This window comes from Temnothorax curvispinosus, unplaced genomic scaffold, assembly GCF_003070985.1.
Source record: "Temnothorax curvispinosus isolate PA1 unplaced genomic scaffold, ASM307098v1 QBEX01007785.1, whole genome shotgun sequence".
Taxonomy (NCBI): domain Eukaryota; kingdom Metazoa; phylum Arthropoda; class Insecta; order Hymenoptera; family Formicidae; genus Temnothorax; species Temnothorax curvispinosus.
The window spans coordinates 137,740-165,476 of NW_020217565.1; the positions used below are offsets into that span (position 1 = coordinate 137,740).

The window sequence follows — 27,737 nt, forward strand, 5'->3', positions numbered from 1 at the left end:
TGCGATCATTTATTGAGGTCAAACTGAATTGAAGACTGCAAATGAAAAAGAAGCCAAGTGTCGAAAACAAAAAAAGAGCTAGAAATTGATACAAGAGAATATACATCATGTGTAAAAATATCGTTTTAAAAATTATTATTGCGACACTTGGCCGTGTTTCTACTCGACATTCTTCAAATCGGTTATCTTAGAAAGGACGTTATCCAAAAGTTCTTGATTTTCTGGAAACTCGAAGAACATTTGTTAACATTAATACAATTGCTTGTTTATTAATCACTCGATTCGGTTATTTTAAAAAGGACGTTATCCGCGAGTTCTTGATTTTCTGGAAACTCGAAGAGCATTTGTTAACATTAATACAATTGCTTTTCTATTAATCACTACAATCATTATTCGTCTTCGTAAAAAAATATCGCATACGAAGAAACTTCATTTTTCGAATAAAATGTCTCTCCTAAATTGAGTGATACACAATTAACAGTTATTTCCGTTCGCGTTCTTAAAGAAGTCGCAGATCGCAAACATTCTAATTCGTATCGTCCCTGGACGAGAGCACGATATTCGTCACGGGCTGCGGTTGGCTGGAAACAGAGCTCCAGCGATTCTGCTCTTTGTCAGCCTTGAAGATCCAGTGCTCAAACTTTTTGTTCTCCGATTGCTTAACTTCTGATCCTGGATGCGTGTCCAAGATCTGGGCTCTCTTGCCCGACTTGTACTCGGACACGTAGACAACCTGCTTGTCCGTTCGGTCCTCCTTCGGGCTCTTCGTGATGTCCGATCGTCTCGGCGGCACCGGCGGTTTTTTGCCGGACGTAGTTTTGCCGTTCGACGTCACCTTGATCTCGTGCCGCCCCAGCTTCCGCGACTCGCCATTAGTCCCGGTCGTTACTTCTTCGTTTTCGCTGTCAGTTTCGCGAACACCTTCCTTATTGGGCGACACCTTGATCTCTGTAATGTAGGTCATCTTTTGGATAGCGTTCGGCGGTACAGGCGTGTTAGGCAAGGGTGGACGACTCTCCGTGTCCTGCGGATTGTTGTAGTCCATCGATTCTCGGACCAGACCGCTGTCCTCGCTATTCTCGCCGCTCGACACGCTAACGCTGCTGATATTATGACGGTCCTCCTTAGGCGAGGATGGACTCTTGCTGTTCGCCGTTACGCTCAAGCCGAACTCGTACTCGTCCTCTTCCTCCTCGTCGTCCTCGTCGCGGCTGGAGACGTTAATGATGCGTCTGGCGAGGTGCGTGTCGGCGAACGTAGAGTCGGTCGGCGATTTCGTCTTGATCGGCGAGTACCTGTTGCGCTGCTGGCTGTCCCCACTTCGCTGTTCGAACTTCGTCCGATGCGCGTGGAACGTGGAGAAGGTACCGCCGTTCGTACCTTCCGCGTTCTCTTCCCTGTCCTGGGATTTGTCGTGCCTGGCCGACGATTCCGATTTAGACGCGTGTACTCGCAGATGCGTTGTCCGTTCTGTTTCTCTTTCCGTGCTCTCTCTCGTACCCATTCTGTTATCCTCCGAATACGATCGCACGGTCACACGATGCTGGTTATCGACGTGCTTCTCACGTTTGCAGTCGGCGCTATGTTGGCCGCATCTGTCCTCACAACCGCGACAGCCTCTATCAACGGTCACTTTTAAGACAGGTTCTTCTACAACCGCCTGTCTGCCGGCGTAAAGCGATGCATCGTTAACGGGCGCTTTTTCTTCTTTCCACTCGTCCAACCGTGTCAGATTGACCTTTGTCGTCGGCTCCGGAGACGTCGGTGAGCCGCTCGCGTGGAGCTCGAAGTAACGCAAGGCGCGACTGAAGTCCTCCGACTTTTCCGATACGGAACTATTATCCGGCTCGTTTCCGATCTCCTCCTCGCGCTTAATCTCCTTGGAGGATCGTTTCTCGTCAGCTAATTGGAAGTCTAATTCCACCTCCTTCGGAGTTGGACTCTTCACCACCTGGCCGTCGTTCACGATTCTGGCCAGAGAATTGTCCTCGTCCGGATTGAACATCCGTTCAGTGCGAATAAACTCCTCGGTCAGTCGCTTGCTCAACGGCAGATTGTACAACTCGATGCTGGTGACCTCCTGATCTGAATCATCGGGTTTCTTCTGCTCGGACACGTCGTCCGCCGTCGCCGTTGTAGTGACATCTTCCTTTAGCTTGATCTCCACAGCGGACTTGGAGCGCTCCAAAGTGCCGTTGCTCTTCTTCCTCGCGCGCGTCTTTTCTTCCGCTTCAGTGGCAGCTTCACTCCAGATCACGTCCTCCAAAGTGCCCCATTCGTTCGACTTCTTCAGCTTCCGTCGATCAAACGTGTCGATCTGATCGAGTTTCGTAAGATCTTCCGTGGACTCGTTGATGTCTTCAGGTGGTAGTGGCGCCTTACGTTTCTTAGACCCAGTGTCGGTGCTCATGTCAAGGCTCTGCGCCCTTTCCAGAGTCGTCGCGGTCTTATTCTCGTACTTGGACAAGTCGCCTAGACTGGCTGCTTTCCTGTAGATATCATCCTCATCCTCGTCATCGTCCGCCTCCGGCACGGGCGTGCGGTGAATGGTGATATCTGCCGAGTTCAATTCGATTGTAAAGCTGTTCTGCATCTCGTTGTCGGTATCCGACTCGGAGCTCCGTCTATTGATTGGCTGATTCTCCAGACGGTGCCTTCGGGCGTCCGCGGCGGCGTCCGTATTCTCACGCGCCTTATTTACATAATCACACAACGATTCCGTGTAATCGGCGATGCTGTCGATGGTGTCTATGGCGTCTTTCCTTACGGATTGCATCGCGTTTTCGCTAGTACTCATCGGCGGCGCCGGTGCTTTCCGCTTGTTCTTCTGAGGACTCTTGGCGCCGTCGGAATCGGACGAGCTGCTCTTCTGCATGTTCAAGGGCTCAGAACTGCTCTTTCGATTTCTGCGAGCCGCCATAGCCGCGTTGTGCACCTCCGTCGGCACCTCCGATGGTATGTTGAGCTCACCGTCGACACTCCTGCCGCCTTTGTCTGGCACGTCGACGCTGTCGACGATGATCCTCGTCGGAACGACGCTGTGGTCCGCGCGTTGCTGAAGACGCTCGTTGCAGAGTTTCTTGTCGTCGGCATCGCTCAGAACCGCGGATTGCCTGTTCGTCAGCAGTTTTTCCGCGTCTATCTTGCGCGAGTGCCTTCTCTCCAGATTCGTATTATGCTCATTCTGATTCTCGATGCGGTGCACGGTGCCGTCTAGCGCCGGCAGCACCTTGATGCCGAATTTGTGATGATGATTGTTCTTCGTCTCGTCATGACGCCTCTCCAAGCTCTGCCCGCTGCCCGGAGTCGATTTCGAGGACTTCAGGGTCGAGTTCATCGAGTAATTCGAGCCCACGGACTCGTTCGGATCGGCTATGAAGAGACGTTTCGCGACGCTCTTGTGACCCCGCGACAATTCCGGAATTGACTGGCTTCTGTAAAGAGGATGGCAAATCCTCGTCGGACTCGGACCCACGCTCTTCTTCAGCAACGTCGCTGGCTTAGACCCGCTACCACCGCTCTCCACTTCTAGCTCTACATCATACGGCGAGGCGTAGCTCAGGATCGTCAACGCGTCCTCGTACACCATATTGCGGAAACTGATTTTCACACTGGAGATACGATCACCTGCAATGAAAAAAAAAGAGGAGTGACGAGACGCTCTTGGTAACGCGTAGAATGTAATTGCGGGAAAAATTATTTCGCTTTTTATTTTGTAACGTTTTATTTTGTAAAAATGAAAGCTTATTTTACAACATGCTATGATCATTGTGAAATTCCAATTTCAAATATTACACGCGAATTTGGATCACGCATTCCTGATCGTGGAGGTAAACGATTGAAAGTGCATTAAATTATCAGAAGAAATCGAAATTCCAGCCGTGATGTTCCGCGCACGAACGGAAAATTAGCTCTACCTCCAAGTAATTGTCGGATAAAGATACTTTTCGTTATAAATTACGCTTTTAACTCAAGATTGAAAATTTGTTGAGCCGTTACCTTTGCAAAATTGGGCCATTTGGCATCATAGTACGATACTCAACTTACGCCAGCAAGTGCACTTTAATGAGAGCCTGATATCTCATTTTAATCGTCTCACGACACGCATTATCAAATGCTCGAACACGGTGGTAACAGTGCTTTCGCTGTGGAATGTAGGTATGTGGGTGATTCTCAGATCCGCAGACGGCTCTCGTCGAGAGAGAGAGATATGTCCATCCGTTAATTGAGGTATTGAATTATAATTCGTTCGCTTATAATCACGGCGATCGCTTTTTCTCAACAGAAATCGTGTTCAATCTCGGTACGGTAAGCGAAGAGAAAATTCTCACTACGTCGTCATCGTGTGCAACAATAACGAGATTAACCCTAGAATCCATGACTCATTTTTTTGACCTTCTAATCCATGACTGGGGGCAATATCGACCCCACGCTTTATTTGACCGTAAAACCGGTCCTACAGAAATAAAGGGCTTTTAAACCTACATGAATTTCTTCGTTTTTTAATAACGAAGAGAATGGTATACGGTAAATTTAATTTTACTCAAGTTTAGTTAGTGAAAAATCCATTTAAAGACTGAAAAACGCAGAAAATCAGCAAAAACCTCTTTTTTTAAACAAAAATTTGTATCTTTTTTTGTAATCAACCGATTTTAAAAATTCAAACGGGGTTTTAAAGAGGACACATTAGACTATTAGAAAAAAATTGTCATCGCTATGTTCTGTTCAAAAAGTATATTTATTTGGGACTATAAAGATGAAGAAATTCGCAAAGTTGAAATACGGAAAAAGTCGATGAAAAAACCATAAAAAATTGTATTTTAAGTATTATTTCATTTTTATTTGATACAAAATAGTAAAAAATATGAAAAAAATGAAACATTATATCGCCCAGCCATTTTCTGCGAAATGTCAATCTTCTATAGGCAACGGGATTTTTACCGACTAAATTGTGTGATATTTCGTCTTAAATAATATTTATGACTATTTATGCTCAGATTACGTAATAATACATGATATATATTGATTCTAGCAAAAAAATAAAATTAGCTTACCGTGACGAAACTCAAACGGCAAGTCACGACTGGGGTCGATATCGACCCCACGCCCGCTTTGCGACTGTGCTACTTCACTGCTAGCGAACAACTAACGCTGCGCCCGACATAACCCTACTTTTAGAAAGTTGAAATGAATTATGGTTCAGGTCCTGAGTCGATAATGTCACTCGCTAGCTCAGGAGCGTAGTTCAAAGTTCGCCTGGGGTCGAAATCGACCCCAGTCATGGATTCTAGGGTTAAGCGTGAAAATCTAATCACAAGAGGATATACTTATATATAAAAAAAAATACATATATATATATATATATATATATATATATTTTTTTTTTTTTTTTTAAACAAGAATCAAAGATTAAATACAAAGAAAACTGATGAAGGAAATTCTAAAAAACTGTACAGTATAAATGCAAAACTATATAAATATATATTTCAAAACTATAAATAGAGCGCACACATCTGGAACTTTAAGAACTACATAGTCGTGCCAAAAGTTCTGTTCCTAAAAATAGATTTATTTCATAATTAAAATAAAAAGCGACATGAAACGTATACAGACCGTTTGAGGAAAGTGACGGTGGACATTTTTAATAATTTTATGATTATTCTTGTATTATATGATTTATCGATTCAATAAAATACATGTACATTTCATTTATCGTTTTTTTATTTTAATTATAAAATAAATATATTTTTCTTAGGAACATAATATATGGCACGACTATGTATACTCTTGGAATCGAAAGTGGAACAAACTTTTGCGAATTTATGTTCGACACACGTTGCCGATAAACGTTGGGACGCGCGAGACGCTCGCAAAAATATCGCGGGACAGAGAAGGGCTTCGTTTGACAATACTGACCAGGGTGTATCCGTCCGGATTCGGATGCGGGTCCGCGATGCAGCAGGTCCTTAACGAAGATGCCCTCCCTCATGTTGCCGCAAACGTTGAAGCCCAGGCCGGTGAAGTCACGGCTACGCAAACTGACCACGCTGACCCTGGTGGCCTTGGGCTGTAGCAAGAAAACAGTCGGGTTGATCGTTGCACGGGCGATGAAAACTCCACTACTCTCACCACGGGAGTCGCATTATTGCGTGTGGGTCGTGCTCGCCGATCACTGGGTGTATATGTATGTACGTGTATGTGAGATATGATGGATTCGTTGAGTCCGCTATTCCCGAGCGCGATTCGACCGAGAGGCGATCAATGAACGGGAACCTCGCCGATGACGAGCTAATAACGCAGGGACAAGTGGATGAAGGAGAGACACGTCATATTCTTATGAAAGAGAAGTCGTGTCCATTGACGATGTTATTACGTCCGGCTGTGTCATGTACGTATACAATATCCAGCTGGGACATAAATTGCGACTGATATGTATCCGAATTTCCGGATCCTGTCTTAATAAAAACGTGACGCAAAACGTGAAACGAGACCCGTTCGGACCGCGCCGACATTTATTCCAGATTATTCATCTTCGTTGGCACAATGTGTTTTTTTATTTGCAAAATTATATATCTTCTTATATGTTTATTTTTAATCTCTTTTCATTTTTATTTAAAATGTATCTTTATTGAATGAATATTTTAATAAGCACGATACATGATATTCTGATAATAACATTCAAATATAGGTACTCCTGGAAATTGTTCCGAATCCAACGTTTCCTCTGCAAAGAGGATATTTTGAAGTCAGATTAGCTCATGGAGATTTATAAATATTACATACCCGCCTTCATTCGCCTCATCCTGCAATTATTACGTCGTTATTATCGCGTGACTAAACAAGAACTATTATCACTATTATCGTGACGCTTCAAGTTCAATCGCGGAATTTATTGCCCACCTAGCGCGATAATTCAATCGTTCGGGCCGATAATGATAATATTCAATTAAATCTGCACGCCGAGGTATCATTCCATCATATTATGTATTTGTACAGAATAAACCTGTATTGTGTCTTAATGCGGAAAAAATCAATCGTGATGCATTTAAAAGATATTGAACTGCCGAGATGAGCTGCTTCATTGCAATATCAAACAAGCTAAATCTAAATAATTCAATGTTAATCGGTATCTTTTTTTTAATCTGTTTTTTTTAAATCCCTCTGAATACCGAGAATAAATGTAATGCTTTTCTCGTCAATTTCTCAATTATTTTATTATAAAACGATTTTATTATAAAACAGACTGCTGTTAAGTAAGATCGACTACCGATCATGAATGACAAATAAAGTAACATTTCTGTATTTACAAAAAAAAGAAGAAAACAAGACAGAGAGCACTTACTCCGACGCAGGAGTCGTCGAGGGTTCGGCGTTTGTCATTGCGGACCGCCGAACCGAGGCCCAGGGATGACCAGGGTGTGGACCATCGCGTGGAGTCCTTCGCGGATGTGTCCCCGGATACAACCGATGACGATCTCTCCGTGACGCGGCCGACCGGCGCAGGCGTGGCGTCCTTGAAGCAAGGATTATCGAAGGCGTAGGCATCCTCGGCGATCTCGGGATCTGTCACCAGCACCAAGTGTTTACCTGCGAAAATAGGAATAGACGCGGTGACTATTTCGTAATTCGACCAACCGGAGATGAAGATCGACGATCGGAAGAATATCTTCTAAAACGGGATATCTTCACCTGTCCTCCGGGGAAAAAAGCCTTAACAATTTTTTGTAACTCTCCTTTCTTTTTTAAATCTCTCTCCGTATATCGGGGGCATTTAAAAACAAGGACATACGCGAATCTGCAATGCCCAGAGTCATCGTGAAGCTCGTTCATCGCTCGTCACACCCGCGGCCGCAGTATTCGCGCGGATATACGTCGCGGCACGCGAGTAGAATCATAATCGCGACATGACTCATTAGCGTGGTACGTTGCTTATAAAACGTATACTAGGCGATCGCGCGCATCTCTGGACACGCGCGCCCGCATCCAAATACGGTGTAGCCGGAGTATCAACAGGAAGGAAGCGCATTCCTCGAAACCGTCCGTGTCCCGCTACGTATCCGATATCTCTATCCACCTGACCGTATTCAGACATAGGATGTATGATACATTAGTGTCGGACGGCTGCGCATACGACAATCTCTCTCTTCTGTCTCTCTCGCGCGCGCAGTTCTTATTTTATTTTAATTGCATTTTTTCTCTTTTTTTAATTATTTTATTTTTATTATTGTATGTGCATTATTATAGTTTATGTTATACTGCCTATTTTTCTTTTTGTAATAAATGTCTTTACGTTTTAAGCCTTAAGGGGATGTAGTCCCCAGAGCTTCGCAATAATAAGTGACGATTCGATTCGATTCTCTCTCGTCCCACTTCGCCTACGCAATTGTTTTGTCCGTTTACACGTAGTGTAGCAATTCTTAACTTATAATTTAATTTCCAAGAGAAATTCCTTTCATCATGTCTTCTTTTCTAAATTGGATACCATCGCATACGGCGAATTGTGATGGCGCGCCACGTGCAAAGACATCCTCGTTCGGGACTCAAACGCAGGCATTTACCACACGGGCGATATATTCCCAAGCGCGAATTTATGCGCGAGTAAAAAAGGTTTATTTCTTTCTCGTCCGTTTTTTTACTCAATCGTACGCACGCACGACGTTGCGCAAGGGATGTCCCGGATTTTTCCCCGGTGCGGCGCGGCGCGGCGACACGACGGGGCGCGGCATTCCTCGAGTCCGCGCGCTTTCGCCGCGCGCGTTTTTGCGCTGCACCTACGCATTTGTTTATTTATCGGCGTCCGCGTGTTTGCGCACACACGCGCGCGCGCGCAGGAGTTGCGTGTACACGTAGTATCAGTACCTCTCTTTTTCTCCCCTTCTCTGTCTCTCTCTCTCTCTCTCGCTCTCCCGCCTCGTCGTTTCCTCTGTATTACGTAACGCACAATGAGGCGAGTAATCGTGCCCGGTATGCACAATCGAGGCGACGCCGCGACTTGGAAGGCTGCGCCGAGGATCGACTGAAGGGGGAGAAGAGAGAAAGAAAAGTAGGAAAGAGAAGGAAAGCTCTTGTTACAGAGAAGCCGGTATAAGAATTTACGGCGCGTGCCGACGCGCCGTATATTTTCTCGTCTGGTAAATCCCGCCGAGTAATAAATGAAATACTTGAGGCCGCGCGCGTGTCGCGCTAGACTCGCGTTTTCTCGATGCAGATGCGCCTGGGGCCAGGGGGCGGTGAGGGGGAAGGGAGCATCGATATGCCTACCGTAAAACGACGCGCATACTTTCGCATTGCCGATGCGCGATACCGCGAAACGGCGGGCTCGGCTTGTTGGATAGAATTTTTCAGGGAGAGGAAAGAAAGGGAGAAAGAGAAAGAGAAAGGGAAGGGGGCACACGTGTGGTTCTGCACGCGACAGGAGTAAAACGGACGAAATATTTTGGCGAATATGGCGGAGATGACATTTTTCTTCAAAGCTACATCGGTTTCCCATTTCGGGGAAATTCCCCCCGTTCCCCCGGAAGATTGATAATAATAAGAATGTAATTCGGCGTATAAAGCGATGCACTTCTTGATGAAATAAAAGTAATTTAATTTTCAACTTCCCGCCATTGTTTATTCATTGTCAGTAAAGTTAACAATGTTTATTTCTGTTAATTAAGTTGATTAGTTCTATAATAATAATTTGATATGATGGTAATGTTAATTAGTAGAAATCGGATTTTTTATATGCAAATTGGTGGAAAAAAGCAATCAACAACTAAGATTGTTATTTATAATATCCAACATATTTATACTTAACATATGTTGCAATATGAATATGTTGGATATTATAAATATCATAATTTTAGTTGTTAATTGCTCTTTTCCACCAATCTGCATATAAAAACTCCGATGCCTATTAATTAACACCAATGTCTATTAATTAGCTATTAATAATATAAACATTCTTTTTTTTCTAGTCAATTACCGTAGTTTTTCTCACAATTACTGACACTAAATGCAGTAGCTTCGAATACGTAATGTTTGGCATGTTACGTAGCCCATTGAGCGGCCGATATACGCAATTCAGCAATGTGTCAGCATACCAAACAAGCATTCTGTTTTCCATATTCATGGCTTGAATGACAGAATTCCGCGAGCGGCTGACGTACTTTCAATAAAAACGAGCAAATTTAATAAAAGAACCGAGAAAACATTAACAAATCAGCATAAATAATATCTTAATTAATTTTCACAGAATTAATCACAAAACGATATAAAAGCTGCATAGACAGAAATGATATGTGATTTTTCTAATTCCCACAATTTTCAATCATTGTTTCGCGCAGGATTAAGATCTAATGAAATGTAGATGTATCTATCGGCGAATGAAAGAAAAATTATTTCTCGCGGTTCTATCTTCGCTTGTGTGTCTTATCCCGATGATATCCTTCACAGACGCGACTCGTCCACTTTTTACACAGGAGGCATCGACTCGGCCTCCTGCGTAAAATCGTCGCTTCATCGAAATTCGAAAACGAGGCGTGCGGCAATAGCGAGGTAAACGTCAACAGGCTCTCTAACGGGGTTACGGCGTGTCGCATTGTTTTTTGCGGCGTGCATAAAACGCGCGCTCGCGGCGATACGACACGGTCGAGGGATACGAACAGATATACGAATGGCCATAAAGGCGCTGTCGCAGCGACTATTTTCCCTCTGTCTTTCTTCCTCTCGGTTCTCAGGCCGAGAGAGGGATTTCTTATCGGGACACCATCGCCCACCGTGATTGTGACGCTACGCCTCTGCGAGGGACGCCAATGGGCGCATACCATGGACGCCAAGGTGAGCTAGCTCGCTCTCTCTCACCCTGCGTCTTCCTCTCCTCCTCCTCCTCCTCCTTCTCTTCTTCTTCTTCGCCGTGAGCTTCGAATCGCGATCCACACACCCTACCATTATTTCCGACCGCGTTGCTCTTATCGAGATCCGACTGATCTGCTTCTCGTTTCGTCTCGGAAGCCCCTCTCGGCGGGACGCCGACATAATCTCGGCCGCGGGTGACACTTCTTTTGGAAGGAAAACGTTTTGTTACGGTGAGTAGTCTAATGAACACCTGCAGGGATAACGAGAAAATGCTCGATAGTGATGGCCTCGCCGCGAAAACAGTTCGATGAAGTTTGCATGACGAGATATATTTGATATATCTGTAATATTTAATCGATATGTGAAATATTATTTTTGAAAAATTATATTAACTTAAGTGGATTGTTCTTCTCGATTATCGTTGCCGTATTAATTTATCGAACTCTCTTAATTGCCTCGGGGCGAGTTGCGAAGAATATAATGAGATACCAGACGGAATTTTAAAAGTCCGCCGGAGATACCATTGTTGCTTGCGGATCTTCTCAGCGATTAAAACGCGCTTTACTTATGTGTAAATATTTAATGTGCCAGTTTCGTGACCCACCGCCGTTTACAGCCAACAGCATGACGTGATGATGTCGAGCGTCGTGAAGATAATGGCCTTTTGCGAAAGGGAGCCCAGAACGCGTCTCTTAAGTGGAAGAGGCTCGCGGAATATCTCGGTCGCACACGTTTCTTCAGGCATTTTTTTTTTCCAAATTCGCCACGCAGGCAGATAATCGGCAAAAACGTCGCGAACTCAATTCGATGCAAAACAACAGATTCTGATTGACGACAATTTCGACGTTATTATCCTAATTGCACGGTTCTCAGTGCGACGTGATTCTGCAACGTAAAATTTAGTTCACATACAGAAAAAAAAAGAAGTGTCAAATCAACACCGATATACGTAAGAATATATAATTTTGAAATGAAATTATATTGCGTTAAACTAAGAAAATTTGCTTGAATGAAGTCATTTATATAGTTAAACGAAGTTTAATGTGGCTGTATCAAGAAAAATAAGTTGAAATAAAAAGTTGAAATTCTTATAAGAAGATTATATATTCTTGCGTACATACAAGTATATATATCAGTGTTGATTTGACACTCCTTTTTTTCTGTACATTCGGCAGCAGACACGTAATGCGAAATACGTAATGCGAAATACAGCCGCGAGAAATTTTGCGTAAATAGATCGTTTCGGTTCTCAAGGCTAACAATAAAGTGCAGGAAGATAAGCGAAGAGACGTTAGGAGAACTAAATCTGTGTCATAACCGCTGGTGTTAAACAATCATAAATGAAACCGGTTACTTCGAGCGAGTTTCAATCAGAGTGGGTGCGTATAGTGTGCGATGGGTGTTAGCCGAGCTTATTTTCAAATTAAAATTATCTATGTGGATTATACTAACAATGAATCACTTCGAGTGTCCCATATTTCGTAAGAATCGCTCTCTTTCCCGTCGATAAACGCCGCGCTATTGAACGAGTTGCGGCGCGATATCTTCCGCAAATGAATAATCAATTCGTGCGGCATCACGTCTTCGAGAAATGTCCGTGGAGTCGTAGAGTCGGACATAATTTTACGCCGGCATGATTCACGCAAATTGCGACTCGTTCGGAACGCGTCCTTGCCGATGCGAAATGGTGCGGCGGGTTTAAAAGGCATTGGCGCATTCAAAAATAGATAAGGAATGTAGGATAGTATCTTTAGATGCTGAACTTTGTTTTCAAAACAGGCATGACTTTAAAGATTGAAAAAAAAAAAAACGCTCTTTTTTCTCTTCTGTTAGATCGCTGTCGCAGTCTAGATTACGGAAAACAGGTTTCTCTCCGTTATTTTGACTTAAGAAAACTTTCTGGAAAGATTCCCCGCGTAATCGATCGAACGATTTTTATCTGACGAAAGAAAAGAAAAGTTCGATGGCGCGCTCGAAGAAAGGAACGGCGCGGGCGCGAATACTCTTGTTAGCCTTGCGCAACCTTCCGTGAATTACGAGAAGAAACTCCGGAGCGACGCGCCCCGGAGCAGCACGCGCAAGCAATTCCGTCCACACTCCAGTGATCTGGTATTTAGGTACGGACCTGTGGCCGTATCGCATCGCATCGCGTCGCATCGCATCACGGCCGGTTCGCCATTCTTCAAGGTCACGTAGCATCGGCCGAGGTCGCTGGCGCGGCGCGGCGCAGAAAAAGACGGTGCGCCATAAATATCGGCACGGTACGTGACGATCATCGGCTTCACCTCGTTCCACCGGTGGTCCAAAGATGGATGTAAGGCGTAGCGGGGATCGAAGACGGGGATCAATTGATGCGGCACCCGGTTGCATGTGGCTTGACCCGAACGGAGATCCACACAGAATGGGATCGCAAGTCGTAAAATAAAACAGTTCAGAAGCAAGAAACGTCACGTTTTCTCTTTCGCGAACGACATACCTAATGATTTTGGTGAATTATAAATTTGCATTTAATGTTTCCGGAAAGATTTACGAACTCAAGGATTTATATCCCAAAATTTCCCCGCAATGTCTGTGATCTCCTTCTGCTTTTCTATAAATTATAAATCAACGAATGACGGAAAGAGATCGATAAAAATGTATTTAAATAATTTCTATCTCTGTAAATTGTATTTTTAGATAGATCGACTTCCTAAATGCGATTATCATGATTGCTCCCTTGATCCTTTCACGGTCGATGTCTTTCAAATAAGATCATGTGGATTAATGTCATACTCTCTGATTCAATGATCATTCTCGAAGGTCGTTTGAGTAGTATGATAGTGCAGGAATGTTGATGATAAGTAATATCGTCGATTCATCGTCGATCATCACTCATCGTCGTCTATGTAGACCGAACTTGATCTCGTGGCCTCTATTCGATCTAATTCTTCACGGTAAATATAACAACGGTGTCACTTTGACAGCGGTAAACATGTCAACATGAGTGACAGGATCAAAAGTATTTTGCATCGAAGTCTCCTACGCGCGCGTGTACAAGTGGTAACTCACTGCATTTTTATCGTTTGTAAAAAAGATGTATGCGAAGTTTTGCGACCTGGATTACATCTTGTACAATTAGTAGTTTTTACCTGAAATCGAAATTATACGTTATTCTGAATATCGTATATAGATATTACGTGGCGTTTATCACTTTGCATCGATGTTTTTTTTATTAAGCGTACCGCAACCTCGCAGTCGTTCCGAAAACGACTTGATGATTTGTTATTACCGCTAACGGTTACGTCGATCGACAATCAAACGGTTCTAAGGAGAACGCCTTTTTAGAATCAATTCCACCGTGGCGATTTCGCTGGCAAGATAAATAAAGATAATGAGTCGATCGTGGAACGTGTAATCGATGCTACGCGTGGCAGTTTGTTATAAACTACACATATAGATAGATATATACATTCCATAGATTAGAAATTATTGGCAAACGTTATTAACTTGATTCTTGTCTAATCTGGATTGCATTTGTTTTATCACGATGCTAGCATTAAGATCCACGTTGTAAATCATTAATAATCACCGTATCGCAGACTCTGTTCAAGAACTCATTATTCCTTTAAAATATTAATAGTATGAATGAGCCAATTCTCTTCAGACAAACAATTAAATCACATTATACATATATAAATGTGGATCTTTCTTTGCATGTTCATGTTACACTCACTAAGTTCACACCAACTAAGAAAAAAATTTTCTCCAATTTAGTAAATGTTAGTTTGCATACAACTGTGACTCCATTTATTAAAATGCAGAAAATTTTCATTTTTATTAGTATATTTTTTTTTCAGTGAATACACATATTAATAAGAAGGAAATTTGTCTTCATTTTAGTAAATAGAGTCACAGTTATATGCAAACTAATATTTACTAAAATTTCTTTCTCATCAGTGTAATATGTAAAAAATATGAAAAAAGACACACGTAGCGAAGAGCCAGTAAGGTTCTTCCTAAAAGGGGCGCTTTTCAATTTTTATTAAAATGAAAAAAATGTAACGCAAAGACATTTAAGGCATTGTAAAATCTCCAATGAAGTCATCACGAAAGGATTGTAAAGCGAAGACTCGTGAGATAATGGGACAACAGTACCTAACGAGTCATGGACTCGATGCGGTCCAACGTTGTAAATGTTGTAAATGTTATAAAGTTCGCTAAGTTCTCTCTCTCTCTCTCTCTCTCTCTCTCACACACACACACACACTCACTCACCGTTACTAGAGACGCGGTGCATTCGATAATGCACCGGTTCAGCCGCTACTATCCACATTATACAGGCAGCGTACTCGGATTCCTGAGGACAGCGGGGAAAGGAGCTATGCAAGGTATCAGGGATCAGAGGAAGGGGGGGGCCCCCCTGAGGCGGCTCCACGGCGGAAGAGAAGGGAGACGGGGATCGCGGTGTGGCGCGGCTCGGCGCGGCTCGGCGCGGCACGTCATGGTAGGGGAATGACAACAGCCGTGATTATGCAGAAATGCGAGGCGTGGCGTTCGTAAAAGGAGAAAAAAAAAGCGACGCCTTAACCGAAGTCCGTATATTCGTGTCGCGGCCGCGACGACGATTGAAACGCGCGTTTAGGACCGCAAGACGGAGTCCAACTGTGTCCAAATGTTCTCTCGCCTCCGAAAAGAGAAGTGGAGAACGTCTCTTCAATTCGTCTTGGGAAGACGCGACGCGCGCCGGCGACCCGACCGGCGACGTCGGCGATCGAGGGAGCAATATAACGGGAAAAACTCGCGTAACTCTCGCGTTTTCTCACCCACTTTTTCCAGGGACGTCGCGCGGTCTGACGGAATCGCCGCGGTTTGTTCCGCTTCGCGGCCGAATCGGGAATGCGGTGGGTTCGTTGCGTCGCGGTTATTCCCGCGTGGATGCGCACGTGACGCGCACGACAGGATAAGCGTGAACGCGAGCCGATATCGTGAGAAATTGGAGAAACAAGCGGCGGGAATTCGCTACCCTTCGAGATCGGAGTCCCCGAGTCGCGACGACGCAACGGCTATGCAACGGTACGCGAGAGAATAGTTCGTTTATCTATTACATGCTCGCGGTCGCGTATCGACCACCGTTTGTCTCTTCACTATTGCTTCATGCCGTTTATTGATTATATCGTACATTTCAATTTTTATTAATTGTACAATTATCCTTATCTCACTTTTGTGCTACACTATTAATAATTATTCAGAATATCTGTATTAATAGCTCGCCTTAGGAGACAGGAGAAAGAATTGGGTGAAGAAGATTGTTTAGATAAGAAAGACGGATAAGAGATAAGGAAAGAAAATAAAAAGCTAAAGGAATGTAGAAATTTATAATATGGCAAAAGAGGCTAGAGAACAACAATGCAATAGCGAGATAATGTAATAGCTAATAGTATGACAACAATTATAATTATTAACATTTATGTAACTGAAAGCAGCAATTAAAGCAAATCATTTTTGTCAAGTTGAAAATAGTTTTTGTAAACTCTTCCAAAGAGCTAAGAGGCACGAAATAAATATCTATTTATCTATATTAATAGCTCGCGCTATTTTGCATTTCGCGGTGTCTCGATCGTGATGACGATAAAAGGCACAACGACTTACTATGGCATTTTCCTATCTCGCGCTCTTGTATGATTACGACCGTGATACAATGTAATAATGAAATAGGTACCGTAAGTTGGAAATAATTTTTGTAAATTCTTCCAAAGCCAAAAAGTACAAAGCCAATAAATAATTATCTGCCTATCTATCCATAATAATCTATATTAATAGTTATTTTACATTTCACGGCGGCTCGATCGTGACGATAAGAGGCACAACGCCTTGCTATGGCATTTCCCTATCTCGCGCTCTCGAGAGCTTATTGTCGCACGTCGTAGTCACATGTCGCCGCAGCCACACCATCAGGCTTATAACGCGGCAACGTGCGCGATAACGCGCCATTATCATCGTTATTTACACCGCAACGCGCGTCGCGGCGAAGTGTACATACAAACATACCGCGTGCCTTCGTTCGAGGCGACCGTGGCGCGGCGGTTCGTTGTCGCCGTTTAACGATCGGAACGCCGCATTGGAATCCCGGCGGCATCGATAATAAAATATCAAACGGACGACACCTGAGTTACGTCTTCATGTGACGAGCGAGCGACCATGTTCTCTCTCGTCGCGATTTGCCACACGGAGCTGAATTAATATCCCTGCAAAATCCGAAAGTTCTGTCACACATCAGGAGCAACTCTTGTCACGCTCCTGCCATTCGTTATTTGTTGCATATTTTCAAATATTATCGATTTGTCGCCACGTGGATACGTCGCGTCGATCTCATCGCGCAAATCGCGAGTCCCGGAGGAACGTCGAAAACTATTTTCGACGCGTTAAGTCCCGTCGATTTTTCCTTTGCGCTCAAGGCTGTGTTCAGTTACCTCTATCCCCGTTTACGACTTTGTAATGACATGTTAATCTCCGGTATCACATGCGCGCGACGGAGTTAGTCGAGATAGTTGAGCATTATAATACCTTCCGTTCGCTGAGCACGAAACTCGTGTTGCCACGCGCACGTATATAAGAAAATCAAATTACATGAGAAAGCGCTCGCGCGCGGAAATGCGTGACTCGTAAATCACGCTTCGAAATGTGAAGAAGAAACGTTGCGCGGAAAAGTAGGAGACTTTCATAAACGAGACGATCCCCCTGCCCCTCCCCAACCCACACGGTTGGTCTCGTTAATCCGAATCGGAGCAGAGCACCGGGTAGAGCAACGTGGGATTGCTTTTCATTATATAATTTCGTGCGGCCGTGTGGCTAGGAACACCGCGTATTGATCTCGACGGAAGATAAAAAAACTATTCCTCGTGTTCTTTCACGTATCACAATCCGTTTCGATCGAGGAATAAGTGGGGTCGAATTGTATGAACGCTGGGGGGAGCACAGAAGTACGACACCGGATTATTATAAAAGATATATTTATTATATCTTCCTCCTGGCAAGATAAACGTATCCCCCTTCTCCGCCGTTCCGCATGCATCAGAGTGAAAGATAATTGTTTCGCAATTTGCATGGATGTGCTAAATATCTTCGGCATTTACTAATGACATGCAGTTATTTAATGGGACGAGAGAGGGATTGATCAATGCGGAAGAAATACCGCACGAAAAGAATGGTCTTGCTAAAGTATCTGAATATTTAGTTAGACGAAGATCTTAAAATAATTTTACGGGCTATCAAAATTAATTATAACGAACGTTCAAGCTGTTGGTATAGAACGTTCAAAACTTTTTGCAGCATTATTACCATATTTGAGCGTTCTATGTATATATAATTATTTTGATGACCCAACAAAATTATTTTAAGATCTGTGTATTTATCTAAAGTTTTAAATACTTCAGCAAAACCCTTCCTTTTTCTATGCAGTAATTTGTTGGAGAACGTGTACGTTGCGAAGAAAGTCATCTCTAATGATGCTTCCTGCTTCAATACCGTATATTGAATTCAATAAAAATTTAACAGTAGGAACATTAATTAATGAAAATATTTTTTATACGACCTTAGGAGCAAAAGTTGCAAATGTCGAAAATTGGAACGGTTATCGATCCGAGGTGTCAATTACTATTGTCAGTTTGACATATGTTATATTATATTACAACAAAAGAATTTTCAATATAAAATCTAAAATATATGTACAATGTTTTATGTTTACAATAACAATATACATTGTTACATTTAAAACATTCATTTAATTTCAAAAAAAACTCGAGCAGAACAAAACATTTTCACCAATCATATTCTATAAATATTTATACTTGTAACGTGTAAATATTTAAAGTATTTCAAATGTTTTGCTCAATATTACAATGAAATAAAAATAGAAAAAAAAACTTTAGAAAATCGTTGGGTAGAGTAATGAAAACATTACATTTCTAATTTACATTTTCATTATAGATTTCCTGATCAGAATTCATAACTCTTTTGAGAAATAGGACTGGGTAACAATTAGATTCCAGTTTTCTATGTGAAAAATAATTCTGTTGTCTGCTAGCTAATGTAATATAGAAATATGTGTCGCATGATATGCAATTTAATAAAGCATGAGTAATATTGAAGCAAATACACTTCCTGTGTTAAATTTCAAACAATTATTTTTTGTTAACAGAATCGAAGAATAAATAGGTTCCATTACTCGAAGATGTTTCCGCACCTTTATGTACAATTTTAAATTTCATCGATGAGTAAATACGAGTATGCTAAGAGGAACGCGTTTACTATTATTATGTAAGAGGTGCGTGTCGAGTGACAGTAGGTTGTCAGCCGCCAGTTTTATCTTTTACTGCATCGTCTACAATTGGTAGCCTTCGCGTATTGCCCTACTTTAGATAAGAGGCTCGGATACACGCCATTTGTCGTAATTTTCCACGTGCTTTTATTTTTATTTTCTCAAATTTTAATAGAAATTCATCATGCGAACTTATCGTGCAAATTTATCATGCAATCAAAAAATTTATCGTGCAATGCCGTTCTTCGTGCATCTTTCATCAGTATAGTCAGAATCGTTATGAAATTTGTAAATTTAGCTAATGAGAACTTTTAATTAGTCGAGTAATTTTTGCTATTAATTAGACGTATCGCATTGTTCTTTAAATAATTTAAAACAGCAGATCACGTGATGTACGAATAAATTTCTCTTCGTCACTTTATTTTACTCTTTATCAGCATCGAAGGAAAAATTTATCGAAAAAGAAAAAGAGAGAGAAAGAAAAGTCGGGAAAAAACGACGCACAAAACGTTAAATGAATGCCGCGGTAAACGAAAAGTTGGACAAAGTACCGCTCCACGGAATTGATCCGTGCAGAACTGAGGTGAATCGATCAACATTCCCACTACGGTCATTCTCCTCGGAAAAATGCGCGTCGGTAGTTGCGAAAATCACGGAACACCCGGTGTAAGGCGGACCCCATACGTACGTGTTCGCCGAACTCCGTTCTGCAAAGTCGAGTCGCGAAACCCGTTCGCCGATATCTCGCTCATACGCGGGCAAGATAAAGCGGCGGCTCCTATGCAGTCCTGCATTCTGCGCCCGGATTCCGCGAGTTCGCTCCGCTTTACCTCCTTCTCCCCCCTTCTCTTCTCCGCTCGTGGTTCAATGAAACCGCGCGTACAATGCGCAATTTTGCCTCTACAGTGCCATTGCCGTATAACGATATGCAGTTACTCTTTCCTCTCTACGCTTACGTCTCGCCATGGCTTTCCAGAGAGATGGATGGTACCTGCCGAGGTTTGGCACACGTGTTCGAATCGATCTTGAGAAAGATTGCGCGATTAGCCCTAATCTTTTTGAGAAAACGTATCTCGAAGCTAATTAAGATGGAAAGAGGTCAACGAAAATCTCATTTTATCAATTTGAATTAAGGATTCATTCTCGGCCCCTTAAAAAAATGGAACTACAATTTTCAAACTATTTTTAAGCGAATACTTATAATAATGCATAAAACTAGACGGTTTTCTAAAAAATGTTACAAAATTCTACTCTGATGCAAATCTAATTTTAAGTTAAAATGTCGCAAAAAATATTCTATAATTTTTAGGAGGAAAAATAAATTATTGGTTATATAGGTTCAATTTTATAGTATATTTACTAGCATATGCATAAGCATATGTCGCAATCATCCTCAATTATACTTAATTATACTTAATTTGAATCATTTTTAACTATTTCTACAGGTTTAGTTAAAAATAAAATTTAACTATAAAACAATGTTAATTTAACTAAACCAATGAAGGAAAAATAATACTGTTTTGTGTTAAAATAATAAATTTCGACACACATGGTAAATTAAAAATAACAAAATGTTATTTAACTCAAGATATTGGTTTTAATTTCATCCATTAATATTTAATAGTGAAAGAAGAATCGTCCATCGTTGGCACAATGTCATCGAACTCGCGCAAACTTGCGGCCAAGTCTGTAAAATTGGGTAAAAGAAAATTCGATCGTGTATGTGTGTGTATGTGTGTGTGCCAAGTCTCCCATTCCAAGGAAGGTGCCAAAAGCGTGTCTATTGGATCGTAGTACTCCACTTTATCTCGAACAGGAAGACGTTATTACCGCTCTAATCGAAACTTTGCCGCTCCAGTTGAGACGCTCGAATGGGCGCGCTTCTGCGTCTGATGGAAAGCGAAAACCCCCATCGGGCGAGTGGGCTCGGCCTAGTACACCGTTCTTTTTTTCTCCTTTTTTTGTACGTCCCACAATGCTCTCGTTTGTGAATGAAAATTGAACAATGCGCACGTCCTCGTGCGCCCGCGCGCTTGTATACGAGTGATCTGATTACGAGCATATCGTGATTCATGGAACTGCGTCACTTCGTATTAACACAGCTACGTATTTAACAGAATAATACTGTCGCTACAAAGAGGGACGTCCTTCTGAAACGCGCATTTGTCCGGAAAAAAAGGTGATGAAGCGACTTGCACAACGAAATCCCTGTGAAAATAATAGATTCGTTTGCTACAACCATCGAAGGTTCAAAATTCAGAATCTTATTTTCATTAATTTGCGGGGCTTATTATTTCATATATAGTAATACAAACGTTTTTGTCTAAAAAATTAAAAATATGGAAAGATATAAAACGGAGAATAATAAAATACTTCCCACGAAAACGTTTACGTTCAAATAATTAAAAGAACACTGGAAACTATAGAATAGAAAATAATCAAATATATCAATCTTACAAAATTCGTAATCGCAATTCCAACTCATCGCAGGAGTATTTTAATGCAAATCGAAGATGCAATGCGATCTTATTTTTCTTACCGATGATTCATATTATAAGATTTCTCATTTTGATATTCTATGCATATGGTCATGGAAATAAACAACTCCCAACATACGCAACGTGCTCCCTCGATCGCGACGCGATCTTTATCCGCGCGTTTATCGCATCGATGAGCGCGATGTAGGCAACGAGCGTATTTCGCGGGTGAGCTATTAATCCATTTTCCCGGCGCATCAAGATTTCTTGCGCGCACGCCGAGAACTACTGCCGAGCGAATGGAGAAGGTGTGTGGGAAACTCGCAGACCAATTCTCATACGAGTTGTCCCAGATTCGAATGCGATTCGCGAGTCTGCGTTCTTTTACCGCGGCCGCGGAATTTCGCGGATGCATCCTCTCGTCACCGATAATTTCCTTCGCACGCTTTCTCTCCTACCACTATCATTCCTTCGATCGGACGGAAGAGACATTTAACCCTTCGGGGGTAACAATTTTTAAATGGAAGAGAATGTAACAGTTTACAATATTCCAATTTGTCATTTTACAATGACAGCTTGTATAACGTGATAGTTTTACATGGATGATCTTCAGTGATACGACTTATTTTCGTAGAAAGACTTATATTCGCTCGTCTGGCTGTCGTGTCTTTCTCGTCACGCGATGCGTCGTGAAAAGTACGATGTCAGAACGGTGATTCAACCACTTCTATCCCCCCGAAGATCGACGTGCACTCTCGCGACATATAAGGCGGTCAGCCTTAAGATCGCAACTAATCGCCGCGATTAAAACGATGTCTCGCTCTTTTTTATAATCTGTAATCACTGCCCACACCGCCCACTACCGTAACACCTGTTATGTCCCTGACGCGCCATTTTAATGTGTTTTATTGCCACCTTTACGACACCTCGGGTATATGACCGATTCTATTTTACTTCTCGTAACGATGTACTTTAAATCAATCTCCGCGAGTGTATTACGCACGTAAAATGGAGAGAAAAATCGTTTAGCCGTTCGAGGAAACGTATAAAAGATCGCGGGAAAAATCTTAACAATGAGACTAATCTCGAGACTAATAGGTTGTCTGTATCGTCACGCGAATCAAATCTTGTTCCTTGAACGCGAAAAACGTTCTTCGAAATTATCAAAATGTCGCAAATATAATTGAACATCACACAAGGAAGACACGTAAATCTCAAAATACCAATAACGTGAATGAAAATAAAATTGTCTGAAAGTTCTAACAGGTCCTTAAAGGATCTTCGAAGAAAACTCGAATCTTTTTCGTTTATCGCAACATATTGATCTTTATTTCGATATGTGCGTGTATAAAATTTAAAATAAAATGCCAAATTTACTGAACTTTTATAGCTTTGGTTGGGAACTTGATAAGTATAACGGCGGAGCCAAACTGGACGCGACTTGTGACTCGCATACAAATTGGATTTTGAGACGAGTGATATTTCTTTTTCAATTATTGGGTCTTCTTTTTTCCCGCGTTCCGTCCCGTTTTTGTTTCCCTTCGATCGTTCGCTTCAATTTTATATTAATTTCGCGCGACCCTCCCTGGGAAAGGTCCGGCTCTTTGTGTCGTATTAGATGTCTCAAAACATTTGATAGGATCGATACGCTCCTCTACACGACAGAAGAATAAACAGAGGATAGCCGTTACGTGTAAACTTAACGACAGCCGGACAGCAACCAGTATAGCGTGTTACGTTCGTGTTTCGTTGCCGCATGTTATACCGGGTGTCTTTGCTCTCGTGCGGGACGTATCGCGAATGTCTGTATCTCTTCCGCGACGACGGACGATGTCTCATCGTCTCATGCGACACAGACGGCTACGTCCCGATGCTTATGCAAGCGTCGGAGCATCGCTGCATCGTCCGGATCACGCGCGATCCGATTCTCTCGCAACGGCATGCGACTATACGTGAAAGTAATTTATTACCGCGGGAGAATCGGCCGGTTAAGCGCCGCGTGTTTCAGCACGCGAACACGCGTGCAATATGCGCACAGAGATTACCGGGTGTCCCGCGTTCGAGAGGAGTAAAGGCCGAGTCGCGCGTATCACAGCCGGGACCGAACCGACAAGGATATGACGGAAGCACGTAAGATGAAAGTCCGAACGTAACGAGTCGAGAGTCGATTCTCTATTACGACGTTCATTACATCGAACATATTTGTTTTCGTTTTGAACGTAACGTGCAGCTCCACACGCAGGAATGTTCTACGTATAGAGATATTATACCGTCTCAGTCCACGGGATCGTCCTGATTTAGTCAAGTTAATTAACCGGTTGATTAACTCAGATTTAATTCCGTTTCACGTTGTCCCGTCTGTTGAAAGGTGTTTGTTAGTACTAGAACTACCGACAATTAATTTCAATAATTTCTATTATTTAAGTACATTATATATTATATTATAAAGTATATTATATTATATATGTATATATATACATTTTTTTTAAGGATGAAAGGGAAAAGTAAATTAATCGTTTAAATATTGCAATAAAAGTTCAAGAAAAATTTCAGAAAAATATACTTATAAATTCAAGCAATGTTTATAAAAACTTACAGACCAGTCTTTTTGACTATTTTAATTCTATTAGAAAGGATGGAAGAAGTTTAGCAAGTTTCTCACGTGCTCCAATTCAAGAGACATCTTTGGTGTTTCAGTCAAGACTCTTTCTTCGCCGTGGTATTGAATCAATGATTCAAAGGACAGCAATCCCTTAGGACTCGCGTAAGTAAGGGTTTCTGGCGGTGTGACACGGTCTTAAAACGCGATGCGACGCTCGCGTGCATACGCATACGTGCGTATGCGTATCGCCGGATCGTGGCATGCCTCGCGGTGTGGTATCAGACACAACGACCCCGGCGTCCCCGGCCAGGGGACCCGCCGAAGCCGCCGCACTTTCTAAAGACCTTCGCCAGTTTCGCCGAGCTTGTCTATCGCCGGCCGCGAGTACCTCCTAAGACGTATAAGTACTCGCGCGCGTACAATGCCATCCATTAACGGGCGCCCCTGAGATCGGCCTTTCTTTCGACCTATAGCCGAACGGGCGGCGCGGATGATCCACCACACGTTTTCGCTCGAAAACCGGTATCAGAGGCCGCGCGAGCGCGGTCGATCGACTTGCCGCCGCTTTTTAAGCCCGGAGGTAGGCCGACGCGACGTATCCCGCGGCACAATCAGGAATTGTGCCACCTTGGCCGTCAAGAATTTAAAATTCAGTGCGACACGACCACTCGCGTTCTTCGCCGCTTCTCTCAATCCCGGCAACCGGGATCGAATCTTTTATCCAATAATCGCTTCATGGATTGTTAATTATTTACTCCTCTGGCCTCTCGCTTTCTGGCGCGTTTTCGCGCCCAGGGATCTCCGTGATTGCGGGGAAACCGCGTCGTCAGGACGGGACACGATGGTATGCCGCGGTGGCATAACTTCAGCCGTTTCGACATTTCGCCGCATAATCGCCGCGTAGGAAATCATCCTCGCTTTCCGCTCTCGCAAGGGGCTCTCGCAAGCGGCTATAAACGCCGTTGGCCTTCGCGTAACGTCGCGTCGAGAGGACCACAGTGGTATCCCGGTGACGACGTGCGGGCCCCTTATTTGCCGACGATGATGCTCCCCCGCGCGCGCCTGCCTACACGTAGTGACATTTACAACTTGCACCGCGGTGTGAATTACTTATACTCGGACTCGCATGCGGCGGGGACACATCACGTCGCAGCTGCATGCGATTTATCTCATGACATTCGCGAGTTCGTTGAAATGGTTTCGCATCGGGGCTATTATGTCGAGATTGCGCGATCGAAGATCAAATTGAGGGAAAATAGTCCTGACTATATCACGTATGACCTAAAAATCTTTGTGTCAATCGTTGGAGAACGTGGATCGACAGAAGAGCAATTTATATAATCGAAAAATATTGATACATCACGTAGTATATACGTATGTGTACGTATAACGTGAATTCTAAGAACTTGTAATATATGTAAATTAACACACAAATGTAACTTTCAAGTTACATGAAAATTAAATAAAAAAACGGAAAAAACAGTTTTTTATTTTGAAATTCTCCTTGCGAATTGTTACTTCGCGAATTAATTTTACTTGAAATATATTCGTCTTTTTTGAACCTCCAAAGTAAAAAAGTAAAAAGAGAGCGTGTGATTTCTAACAGCGGGATAAGCTTTAAGATCGCTAATATGATTTAAAGGATAAGCTACAAGCACGAGAGGATTAGAGGCCATATTACAGCACGCAGACCTCTTATTCGAGCGCGTATTTCACCGCTCGAGTGGAATCCATCGCATATTGATGGAATTGCCGATCGATCCGCGTAAATTCTTCACAATTGCCCATACCAGCGTTTCCCAACCTGATCTCGCCCCGAAAGCCTTTACAGACCTAGATGCAAAATTGCGAAGCTCCTTTTAAGTCTAACAAGGACACAATAAGAACCTTTCTAAAGCTCGATAGAGAATTTATGTATGGTAAATGCTTCAAGTCTGAACCTCGAGATTCAACGTTAGGACTACCGACAATTAACGTATATCTATTTTTATTATTTAAATAATATGCTATATTGTACATACTACTATATTAATAGTAAATAGTAGTATTTATCAGTGTTTCCCCCTTCCGTTTTCTCGAAGATACATATTTCTACTATTTAAATATATTATATACAACAGATATATCTTCGAAAAAAAAAACAAATATAGTATATTTATATAAATAGTAGACATATGTATCTTTGACAAAAAGAATGAAGGGGGAATATATAAACTGATGAATTTAATCATTTACAATTGCATCAAAAGTCGCGGAAAATCTCAGAAAATGCATCGTTAAAAATTTGATAAAAAATTACAAACTAATTTCGATTGCCTCGATAATTTTAGTGTAAAATTCAAGATTGAACATCTGCCAGTTAATCAAGTCGATATTATAAAGGTATACATCCTAAGGTAATTCCCTATAACGCGAACTTTCCGTCACCGCTTTCCATCGTCGAATATCGAGCATTCGCCGAGGATGAACGAGAACAGGTAGAAGAGGTAAGATATACCTGGCGCTTCCGCGTTTCTCCTCAGGTACGTAAATCTTGTCGCGATTCGCGAACACTCGCGACGTTGATACCGCGGCTTCTATTATACGTAGGAATTCGCCGGGAAACCAACGTCCTACACACGCACACGCATACGCGCGTGCACGGTACACACCGGTGTGTTGCTGCTGCCACCGTCGTTACAATGGCCGAGGTATTTCCTCTAAGAAAACACAAGCATTCTTTGCTCCCTTCCGTTTCGCGAAGTCACCGCGCTGCCTCCAGGAATTCGCGGCCTCGCGGGAAATAACGCGTTAAAAGGAAATTAATCGACGGTTTTAAATACCCCCGTTTCTCCATTCTTAAATTCGCCGTGCGAACGACGACGCTTTCCTCCACGTAGGAAATCCCGATGTTCCGAGCCGGTGACGGAAACGTTAATAATTCGCAAACGAAAGCGAGATTCGTGGAGATACACGCGCCGGAATTAATATTCGCATACGCGTGTGTGTAACATCGGAATTTCGCCAGCGTCAAATATCGTAACAGATACCGCGGGTGCACGTGTATATTCGCCACTCGGCGCTCGGCGTGTTAAATTACTTTCACCGGCCGAATCCGTACGTGCGTGGCGTGGCTGGCACAGGCGACCGAAGCAAAAATCTCGACAAAAATCCCGGCCGAAATTGTCACGAACCTCTGAAGTTGTGGGAATGCAACCCTAACGGAGATACGGCGACCCTTCGAAGATCGAAGAACCATATCGATCTCTCATTTCAGCTATATCGGAATGGAACGACTGGCACTTATATAGATAGCTGTTTACGAATGAAAAAGATTTTTTCGCAACTTTATCACATTCCTGACATACCGTGGGATATCCGAACTATTTTAGATGTTGTCTGAATTACGCATCCGTCATAAGAAAAAAGATTGTTTCGTATCTTCTGTCGAAAATGTCTATTTTCCGTAAAAAAAAAATGTTTTTTATTATAATCCGTAGTCCTTGTATATACTATATTACTATATAGTACTCTACTATATAAT

At 42.6% G+C, this 27,737-nt stretch overlaps 1 protein-coding gene across 1 annotated transcript in view; it reads right to left on the bottom strand.

Annotated features, from left to right (window-relative positions):
* Positions 1-6: 6 nt before the first annotated feature.
* Positions 7-27,737, bottom strand: part of LOC112457474 — a 29,809-nt gene continuing 2,078 nt past the window's right edge. Inside the window, exons 2-4 of the mRNA XM_025020571.1 lie at positions 7,343-7,587; positions 5,917-6,067; positions 7-3,627 (exon numbers count right to left, since the gene is read on the bottom strand). Coding sequence (XP_024876339.1) covers positions 527-3,627; positions 5,917-6,067; positions 7,343-7,587 — 3,497 coding nt within the window. The 3' untranslated portion in view covers positions 7-526. The remainder of the gene's footprint in view (positions 3,628-5,916; positions 6,068-7,342; positions 7,588-27,737) is intronic.